General features: G+C 42.7%; 1 protein-coding gene across 3 annotated transcripts in view; it reads left to right on the forward strand.

Annotated features, from left to right (window-relative positions):
• CRAT (carnitine O-acetyltransferase) overlaps positions 1 to 9,845 on the forward strand; it is an 82,250-nt gene extending 72,405 nt beyond the window's left edge. For all 3 annotated transcript variants that reach the window (XM_077478490.1, XM_077478496.1, XM_077478483.1), the window contains 2 exons: positions 4,214 to 4,351; positions 4,448 to 9,845. In XM_077478490.1, the coding sequence (XP_077334616.1) occupies positions 4,214 to 4,351; positions 4,448 to 4,663 (354 nt within the window). In that variant the 3' untranslated portion in view covers positions 4,664 to 9,845. The remainder of the gene's footprint in view (positions 1 to 4,213; positions 4,352 to 4,447) is intronic.
• The last annotated feature ends 1,569 nt before the right edge of the window (positions 9,846 to 11,414 follow it).

An 11,414-nucleotide genomic window follows, 5' to 3' on the forward strand; every position in this document is an offset into this window, starting at 1 on the left:
ACCTTTGCCCTGCCTTTGTAACACATGTGACCTACCTGACCACATACACTGGCCCACCTGACCACTACACTGACCTACCTGACTCCTACTTCCTGCACTACTCACCCACCCCACCCCCACACACACACATGCACAAACACAACCTCCTTACCTTTCATGGCCTTCTCGTCCATCACATCTCTCCTGAGGGCTCTCTCCAGCACTGGGCGAGTAGTATTGCTTAGGAGTCCCCAGTAGTGCCATCCAGCCGCTCCGTGGTGTCCCCTGCTGTTTAGGAGGTCAGCTCAAATAACAGCCGCTGCACCTCTCCCAATGCTCTCATGATCTCCGCCGAGCCCCGCCCCTGTGCTGTATTCACACAGGCCCCACCAGAGGGAAAGGCTGGAGCAAAGGAGTCCTGGAGCGGCAGTGAGGAAGACACATCGTGGGATGGCGGCATAGCACCTGTAGCGGATGTGTTCCCGGGACAGCCGGCACTGAACAGGGGCGAGCGATCAGGAGAGCGAAGCTCACACGTGCCTGGAGCTTCACTGCACTGTGACAGAGGCCGTGGCTGCACCCTAGATGGTAGTGCGCCCTAGGCAGCTGCCTAGTTTGCCTAGTGGTAACACTGGCCCTGAGAGTAAATTATAATCATATTAAATCTACTGAGGCACATGCATAGGTGCGATTTGTGTTAATACAAAATGAATGGGCGCACTGCAAAGAATCACATGTGATTTAAACAGGAATGTGATACGATTCCTGTGCGAATCTCGTGCAGTTTCCCCCAGTGTGTGTATAAAGGGATTAAAGCACCATGTAGTGGGCAGTTTAAAAACATGTTGGAACTCACAGTACATACAGTGAGGGCAAAAAAGTATTTGATCCCCTGCTAATTTTGTACGTTTGCCCAATGACAAAGAAATGATCAGTCTATAATCTTATTGGTAGGCTTAGTTTAACAGTGAGAGACAGAATAACATCAAAAAAGTTATAAATTGATTTGCATTTTAATGAGTGAAATACGTTTTTGACCCCTTCCCAAAACGTGACTTAGTATTTGGTGGGAAAACCCTTGTTGGCAATTGTTGGCAATCACAGAGGTCAGAAGTTTATTGTAGTTGGCCACCAGGTTTGTACACCTCTCAGGAGGGATTTTGTCCCACACCTGTTTGCAGATCCTCTCCAAGTCATTAAGGTTTTGAGGCTGACGTTTGGTAACTGGAACCTTCATTTCCCTCAACATATTTTCTATGGACACTGGCTAGGTCACTCCATGACCTTAATGTGCCTCTTCTTGAGCCACTCCTTTGTTGCCTTGGCCGTATGGTGTTTTGGGTCATTGTCATGCTGTAATACCCAGCCAAGACCCATTTTTAAGGCCCTGACTGAGGGAAGGAGGTTCTCACCCAAAATTTGACGGTACATGGTTCAACATCCCATTGATGCAGTTGAGTTGTCCTGTCCCCTTAGAAAAAAGAAAAACACCCCCAAAGCATAATCTTTCCACCTCCATGTTTGATGGTGGGGATGGTGTTCTTGGGTTCATAGGCAGCATTCCTCCTCCAAACACGGCGAGTTGAGGACAAAAAGCTTGATTTTTGGTCTTATCAGACCACAACACTTTCACCCAGTTCTCCTTTGAATCATTCAGATGTTCATTAGCAAACTTCAGATGGGCCTATACATGTGCTTTCTTGAGCAGGGGGACCTTGCGGGCGCTGCAGGATTTCAGTCCTTCACGATGTAGTGTGTGGCTATGGTCCCAGCTGCCTTGAGATCATTGACAAGATTCTCCCGTGTAGTTCTGGGCTGATTCCTCACCGTTCTCATGATCATTGAAACTCCACAAGCTGAAATACTGCATGGAGCCCCAGACTGAGTGAGACTGACAGTTATTTTGTGTTTCTTCCATTTACGAATAATCGCACCAACTGTTGTCATCCTCTCACCAAGCTGCCTGGCACTGGTCTTGTAGCCCATTCCAGCCTTGTGTAGGTCTACAATCTTGTCCCTGACATCCTTGCACAGTTCATTGGTCTTGGCCATGGTGGAGGGATTGGAATCTGATTGCTTCTGTGGACAGGTGTCTTTTATACAGGTAACAAGATGGGATTAGGAGCACTCCCTTTAAGAGAGTGCTCCTAATCTCAGCTCGTTGGCTGCTCAGAAGACACCTGGGAGCCAGAAATCTTGCTGATTGATGGGAGATCAAATACTTATTTCACTCATTGCGTCTAGGTTCACGTTGGATCGATTTGACATGTCCTGGGCTAAAATGCAAATCAATTTATAACTTTGTATAGGAAAAACATTTTTTTCTGCCGGTAAATACCTTCTACAACCCACTTCCTATTTCATATATGGTCATTAGTCTAGGCTTATGACATCATGCACAGTGCTCTCTCCTCACTCTCTTGAGAGTTTGCTAGGAAGGGAGGGGGATGAACCATAAGAGGGCCAATGAGAGCTGCAGAGTTGGAGGTGTGCCTCTGTGTAAATCCAAGAAGTGAACAGGCAGAAGTTAAAATGGTTGCAGCCAGACATTTAGATGAGGGAGATTTCTGCAGCATATTTTGCAAGTACAGAATCATAGTATATATAAAATAATATGCAAAGTGGTTGGAGTGGTTGAATTTTCAGATTGACTGTCTTTTACTGCCGCCGCCTTCTCCACTGTGCTTTCTAATTGACCTGGCGGAGGAAGGAGGAGGGGGGGGCAAACCTCTGAGGGATGGCGCCATCTCCTGAAAGTGAGCACAAAAACTTGTCAAAAACAGGTCCACATTCCCCCCTCCCCCCAAAAGGTGCCAAATGTTGCATCGGAGCGTAGAAGCCCTGCAGAAAGAATGAGGGAGAAGAACACAGATTTTAAATCCCGGACTGCTACACTGGCTTCATAGGGACTGACACCTCATCACCCAGACAGGGTCAACTCGTTCTTTTTTTAACCACTTGGCGCCCATACTACGTCTATTGACATCATGGGCTTTCGGTGGTTATATCTGAATGATGCCTGAGGCCACAGACATCATTCAGATATCGGCGTTTTCAGCCGGGGATTCCCTGCACCATAAGAATGATCATAGTGGCTGTTCCGCCGCTTGATCGTTCTTACGGGCGGCGGAAGGGGACGCCCCCCCCTCCCGCCGCCCTCCGGTGCTTGTACCGACTCACCGCTTCCATCTGTGAGTCGGTGACAGGATCCGCCGGCCCCCGCCAGTTACCATAGAGATTTCTGGCGGACCAGATCGTCCCCGGAGTCTCTATGGTCGTTCAGAGGCCGGGCGCGATGTTATGACATCACGCCCGGCCTCCGTATTCAAATTAACGGCGCCAATTTGGCAGGGAAGCCAGGATCGTTTTTTTTTTTTGTTATTCTTCCCAGCCTAGAGGTGAGATGTGGGGTCTTATTGACCCCATATCTCACTGTAAATATGTCCGATCGTGCCATATTCCTATTACAAGGGATGTTTACATTCCTTGTAATAGGAATAAAAGTCATCAATTTTTTATTTTATTTTTTTTATTTTTTTAAGTGTCAAACTAAAAAAATAAAAATAAAATTAACAATAAAAAAAAAAAAAAAATGTAAAGCGCCCCTGTCCCCGTGAGCTCGCACACAGAAGCGAACGCATACGTAAGTCCTGCCCACATATGAAAACGGTGTTCAAACCACACATGTGAGGTATCGCCACGAACGTTAGAGCGAGAGTAATAATTCTAGCTCTAGACCTCCTCTGTACCCCAAAACATGTAACCAGTAAAAAAATTTAAAGCGTCGCCTATGGGGATTTTTAAATACCAAAGTTTGGCGCCATTCCACGAGCGCGTGCAATTTTGAAGCGTGACATGTTGCGTATCTATTTACTCGGCGTATCCTCCTCTTTCACATTATGCAAAAAAATTGGGCTAACTGTACTGTTTTTTTGTTTTTGTTTTTTTTGTTTGTTTTTTTGAAGCATGAAACTGTTTTTTTTTTTTTTTTTTTTAAGAAAAAAACGTGTTCAAAAAATTTCTGCGCAAATACCGTGCGAGATAAAAAGTTGCAACGACCGCCATTGTATTCTCTAGGGTCTTTCCTAAAAAAAATATATAATGTTTGGGGGTTCTATGTAATTTTCTAGCAAAAAAAATTAGGAATTTTACATGTAGGAGAGAAATGTCAGAATTGGCCTGGGCACGAAGTGGTTAAATAGGTTTAAGCTCTTTTCTCTTCTTCCCCCTACAGGCCATTACTGGTAAAGCCATAGACCGCCATTTACTGGGACTGAAACTTCAAGCTATTGAAGATTTGGTTAGCATTCCCGAAATCTTCATGGACACATCGTATGCCATTGCAATGCATTTTAATCTCTCTACTAGCCAGGTATAAAAAAAAAAAAAAAAAAAACTGAAGCATCTATAGTATTGTATGTGTATTTCCTTATTAAGCCATATAAATAATTTTTGATCTTGCACATAGGTGCCTGCTAAGACGGACTGTGTCATGTGCTTTGGCCCGGTAGTCCCGGATGGATATGGCGTTTGCTACAACCCCATGGAAGACCATATCAACTTTTCAGTGTCTGCTTTTAACAGCTGTGCAGAAACCAATGCAGCCAGGTTGGCTCACTACTTGGAGAAGGCTCTGTTAGATATTCAGCAGCTGATCCATCATACTCCTAAATCTAAGCTGTAACCAGCTGAGGCAGGCCTTACACAGAGCAAGAGACTCTAAATGGATTTTATGGAGCATTAACTATATGTGCAAGCTTGGGCTCTCCTTACTGGCTTTTGAACCACCAGTACCTATGTGGACTACAACCAGTGCTATGTCTGTTCTACTCTGGGTGGCTCACACAATCATGGAAGCATCAGAAAGCTCAATTGAAGATTCACTAACAACATTTTAATTATGAAAATTAAAACAATCATGCAGATCTATTTTGTAAAAACAAAAAAAAATCAGTTTGGACTTTAATGTTCATTTATAGAAAATGCCAACACCTCTAAGGCAAGCTAAACTAAGCTCTGATTCAGTTTATTGTTTACCCAGATCTAATGGTACAAAGATTGTTTACTTGCACTAAAATATATAGTGTGTGAACAGCACACAACAATTACCAGCTTTCTGGCTGTTTGATAGGGCAAAACCATTGGCAAACTAAAGAAACCTAGATTAGCCAATCAGAATTTATCAGATTTCATGAAACGAAGATTTTACTGGTTATTACATTTAAGTCCATATGAAGCTAAATCTGTAGCCTGTTCTCTTAAACCCTGGCCATATTTGTATGGATTCAAATGTTTAGATACGCTTTCACTTTGCCCATTCAGGTCTAAGTAACTGTGGCTGTGGAAAGGGGCCCTCGACCCCTGATACCAGCCTTGCCAGTGCGCTGTGCATGTTATCTCCTCCTATAGAACAGTTCTCGGCTCTAGCAATTAATCACTAGATCACCTTGCACTACATAGTTGAAGGTAAAACTAAAAAAAGTGAATAAGATAATTGTATAATGTTTGGCCAGCTTAAGACAAAGACATTGTGCAGTGCTAGTTAGAGGGGGAAAATCCTTCATTTGTATTGAATAAATATGAATGCCTCCATGTAAAACAATACATTGAAATAAGGTTTTCAAATCATGAATACGGATTAATAATATGTTCATTTAACCCGACTTGCCTTAAATCTAAAATAGGCGCAGTTCTGAAGTGGGGGGACCGTCTGGTGCTAGCAAGTACATATGTTTGTCTTCAAATACATTTTTGTCTCTGTTGGGGCTCTTTAATCTTAGACCCAGGCTGTACAAGATTTATCATCTGCCTGATACAGGATTTAGCTGCACCCCTTCCTGACAGTAAGCGCGCCGCTCCCCCGTAACCCCCCCCCCCCCCCCATCAATTTCTAAAGCCTATTCTGTCATTTGTCTATTGAGGGGGGGGAGAGGTTTATGTACCACTTGATGTCCTAACTCCAGCACAGTTAAACATTTCTAGGTAATCCCCCACACAGCACCAATCTAGTTCACAGGAGGAAAGAGCAAAGTGCTGTACTTCTCAATATGCTGCTTATACTTTATTGTCCAATCATATGCCAGGTTCAGTTTGTGAACATGCTGACTTGCTTAAGTGTAGTAAACGAAAATCAAGTCACTATCCTAGCTTTGCTCTCTGGCAAGGCTGGCTTTGGCGCAACACTATCACAGAACAAATCTGTAGCAGGTAGAATAATTCTCCTATGTATGTAGAAGTTAGCCTGGAGTTTAGTTTTAGGTAAGAATTGTTACTAGATTGTAAAAAATCATTGTTGAATCCCCCGGGGGAGTAGCATTTAGTCCTGTTCTAATCTGTGGCTGTGCAATTAAACACATCTTCATGTATGTCTGAATGTCCTCACTTTCAGCTCCACCCCATGCTGAAGCCCAATTTATGATAGTTTGTGTTGATGTGAATGAAGCTGCTCATCCACAGTGTGAACCATCATTCACAACACAAGCTGACAGCTAGTATTCTAGTCTCTGCCCAGGACAGCTGGCATGCTGGTTTGGGCTCAGTTGTCTGTCTGTGGGTGTAAAAGGAAGAAACTGGGCAGAAATATGGCAGGGTTGCAGATGTTTGAGGAGGAGATTCCGGCTGGCAAGCTGGCTCTGTTCAAGAGTGCTGCCAGAAATGTGCACAGTCATTTACAACTAATTATGTGTTCATCTCCTTCCGGGCAATGTGGTCAAACAGTGGTAGGGGGAGCTAGGCGAGCTGTTGACTGCAATAATATCTTGGCAATCACTGCATGGATCATAACAAGGGGTGAATGCTACAGGCACTTGGCCCCTGGGGGGATTCAACAAAATGTTAAGTTTGTGGTTATAATGCTTTGTATGCAGCAATAAAGATAACCAGAGGGGTATATTAATTTGCATTTTATATATGAAATGTTGGATCTTGAAAAAAAATAAAAAAGGATGGATGAGAAGTCTCTTGCCTATAGCAAGCAGGTTCCCTTCATGGTTCAAACATTGTCCGGGCGCACAGCAAGCAGGTTCCCTTCATGGTTCAGACATTGTCCGGGCGCACAGCAAGCAGGTTCCCTTCATGGTTCAGACATTGTCCGGCGCACAGACACTCATTTTCTCCAGTGTGTATTTAAAAAGGCTTTTGATGATATGTTGTAAGATATTTAATTTTTGACATTTTATGGTAACAGAATGTTGTCAATCTTCATGTATATATGAAGTGAGAAATAAGTAATGCAGTGTGTGTATATTGAAATGTAACCTATATGTACTGGGGACATTTATAACGCATACGCAGGCCAAAATCTGTACTTTCTGCGCTCTTACCAAAACATAGCAGGTCTTATAATGTACCGGCCACAATTATAAAAGATCGATGTGTGCTTTGTCAATATTGTATTGGAAAAGTAAGATGAGCAATATGCAGCGTTCACTTGCATTTCAACATCTGGTGTGTAAAAACATGCCACAATTTTGGAACTGAATTCAGAGATACTTAAGTAGCTCTAAGACTTGGCTTCTAGTAAGAAAGTTTCTGAAAGTAAAACTGTATATGATGCCCATGGCAACACGTTTCTCCCTTCTAAGCTCCAGTGAAACAAGGGATCTGATTATCATGGCCAACGATTTATTGATATAAGGCTCTATCATGGAAAAACTTTTCTTGTTCACAACCTCAGATCTTCCTGTTTACTCCTCCATACTGTACTGAGCTCTGTCCATGATGAAAGTAGAAATCTCTACATTTCTACCCCTGCTGCTGATCTCTGGTAATGTCACGCTTGGAAAAAGAGGGTGTCTCCATTATTATTGTTGGCCTTCCCAGGCCAAGCTGCACCTGCATGGTACAGCTGTGGTACCCAAAGAATGTCCAGTGGCATTGGTAAGCTCTGGTAACCTCAGTTGTTTGGTCATGCTTAACTGATCGTCAGGAATTGAGTAGGACAGACTTTGTGATTAGTAGCAAAGGGTGCTAGTGCCTCTCTCTGAAAGTAAAGCACCTGTAAATATTGCATATTAATAGCATGCCATCTTCTATTTGGCCAGTAGATGGAGCCTTGGTCTCCTTTTCAACCAATCAGCTCTTCCAGCTGTCAGCTGTGCTAAAAGCCCTTTGTTTACAGGACTTGAACGAGTCAATCAATCACAGCAGTGACTAATGTGCTCGTACACACAAGAAAATCGGGAAAACGTTTTCGCCCAAAGAATTTTAATACGATTTTCGTATAGTGTGTACACAACTTTCGACAGCCGATTCTGATTCTTCGTATGAAAATTCCCAAAGGGACAAACTCCAAAATGTTTCTCGTACGGGAACAGAACGAACGATTTTTGTTTTTAATGTGTACCATTTTCATGCAATAAAATTTCTTATAGTGTGTACCCCACTTTGAAGAGCACAGTGGGAGGTTTCAGTCAGACACAGGAACCTGTAAAGCTGTTTCTTTAGCCAACTCTAGTACTTTGGGAATTATATTATTATTTTGAAACCAAGATTGTATATAGAGAATAAAAAAAAAAGTTTAAAAACAAACATTTGACCCAAACCTAAAATGGTTTCCCTTTAACAACACACCAGCTGCCTTTTGAGTTTTTTTTGCCAGCTCACTGTCCAATTATGCTCATTAGAGCACAGAGTAAGGCCCCTTTCACACAGGGCGGATCCGCTGGATGGACTTTGCTAACTCAGCGGGGGGGATCATTCCTTTGATCTCCGCTGAGCAGACGGATGACAGGTCAATCTCTGCTCACTGTGCAGGGACTGACCTGTCAGAGACCCACTGTTCTCTGTGGGTAGATCACTGCCTGTACGTTTTCATCCGATCCGCTGGATGGCGAACGCATCACCATCCATCTGTTCTGAGCGGATCTTGTCGGATCGGATGGCAGGCATCAGCGAACACATATCCACTGACATCCGCCTGCCCATAGAAGTCAATAGGGTGTCTGCTTGGATCCGCCTGAAAAACGGACAGGCAGATCCGAGCATGCCGACTTTTTAGTGCTTTTTCCACTTCAGCGCTGCTGTTGATTTTTTTTTTTTTAAATAAGCCCCTCCCCAACTTAAGAAAAAAAATGCAGGTTAGAGCACAGAAAAAAAAACAAGTATTTAAAATGTTTTATTGTTTTTCTTTCCATAAATGATTTTTATCCACTTGCAATGTGCCTTTGAACTTGCTAGAAAATTATACTACTTCAGGAGAATCAATTGCTTAGAACGGCGCCCTCCCCTCCTTGCATGCCATAGCCCTTCTAGGAGCGTCTAATTACTTCCTGTACTGGCCCAGCTCCTCTGCCCCTTACCTCCCTATATAACCTTTCATCTAGCAGCCAGGGGAGGAGCAAAGGAGAATATTATAGAGTTTCTCTTGAAGCTGCTGACATCACATCCAAGATGGCAATCCCAGAAGCAGTCTCCAGGCTTTAAGATGTTTATATAAAACATGCATTAAATGCACATCTAATCTTTTGGGAAGTTTTTTGTTGCAATGAATGGTCAAATGACCTGGTCTTTTTAGGAAAAGTATTAACTTTGAACACACACAGACGATCTCTACAGACTGTTCCCCAAGTGATGCATTGTTATGGACACACACATGTGCCCCATTGTGTTTAATTAAAATGTGTTTTAATTCTTTCTGAATGTACCAAGTCTATAACAAAAAAATATCAAGTTATCAATAACTGTAGTGTAACGATTAATCCATCTAGACTTCAATCCATCCAAATATGATTTTTAAATACCTAAATGTGTCTTGCCAGTCTAATTGTGAGTTCTTAATTTGTCAATGATGATGTTCACTTCTGTAACTAATGGACTTTTTCCAACATTTGCTAACCATATTTCTAATAAACCTGTATAAGCATTGATTCCCAGATGTTGTGTAGTAGTCTGAGGACAAGCGCAAGTTGTGTATTATAAATTTCTGGCTGTAACATTGTTTTAGAGCAGTGGAGTTTGTCACTGGGGATTAGATGTGGTAGTGTTTGTCACCAGGCTGGTGACCGCTCTGACCCTTATGCTTCCATTTCTGTCCCACTGGAACAAGGCAAAGGCCAAGTAATACCTGGTTTAAGCTTACACAGATCCAAGGGCTTTTTTCCCTGTGACCAGCCTTGGGCCTAGGAATTGGCTGCTAAAGCACCCAGCACTGCATTGTGGGAGAAAAGGGTGTGCCACCATATCCAGAAGTGCCACGTATATTTCACCAAGCTCTGTCAGGCAAACCAATATACATAGTTGTTCCTGGTCATGGCACTGAACACAGCTTTATGATAGTTAGGCAACCTTGTGGCCAAAGTGCAATCGTATGGGCTAGTAATGTCAAGGAGGGGAAGTCTTTGTAAGGGCTCTTAACCACTTATGGCCACCGTCATTAAACAGTGGTACTTTGAAGTGGAATATTTTTGTTATGGCAGCAGTCCACTTCTTCAGCAGGCAGTCCGCTTTCAGATAAAATTGGTCTCTGCGGCAGATTTGCCACAAGATCAGAGAGAGGGGGGGGGCCCACCAGCAGCAGCGATCATGTCGTCTTTCGTTATAGGTATGGAGCTGAGCGAGGGCAAGATGGCCCCTGCTCAGCTCCATACAATTGCAGAGTGTAAAAACGTCACTTCCACCCATAGATCTTAAAGGGACATTTGAAAAAAGACCAGATCTCATATTTAAGAGGACCTGTCATGCTTTTTTTCTATTACAAGGGATGTTTACAGTCATTGTAATAGGAATAAAAGTGACACTTTTTTTTTTTTTTTTAAAGAACAGTGTAAAATAAAATAAATAAGAACAAAAAAAAATAAAAATTAACGAGCCCCGTCCTGCCAAGCTTGCACACAGAAGCGAACGCATATGTGATTAGCGCCTGCATATGAAAACTGTGTTCAAACCACACATGTGAGTTATCATTACGATCGTTGGAGTGAGAGCAATAATTCTAGCCCTAGAACTCCTAACTTAAAACATGCAACCTGTAGAATTTTTGTAATCGTCGCATATGGAGATTTTTAAGGGTAAAAGTTTGTCTCCATTCCACGAACGGGCGCACTTTTGAAGCGTGACATGTTGGGTATCAATTTACTCACCGTTTCATCTTTCACGATACAAAAAAAAAAATTGGACTAACTTTACTGTTGTCTTATTTATTTTTTAATTTTTTCCAAAAAAAGGTGCCCTTGTACAACTACTGCACAAATAGGGTGTGACAAAGTATTGTAACGACCACCATTTTATTCTCTAGTAATTTTCTAGCAAAAAAAACGCAATGATTTTAACCTATAAAACAACAAGTCTAAAAAAACAGGCCCGGTCTTAAAGTGGTTAAACAGGCAGCTGAGCCGCTGTTTTGCCACGCACCTGAATTCTAACACTGCACCCTGACAGGATTGTACACACACAACACTGATGCAGAATTTTTATCTTGGGCTGCAGAGTCAAAGAGG

Source organism: Lithobates pipiens, unplaced genomic scaffold, assembly GCF_037356315.1.
Source record: "Lithobates pipiens isolate NorthernLeopardFrog02 unplaced genomic scaffold, aLitPip1_a1.2 Scaffold_1, whole genome shotgun sequence".
Taxonomy (NCBI): Eukaryota; Metazoa; Chordata; class Amphibia; order Anura; family Ranidae; genus Lithobates; species Lithobates pipiens.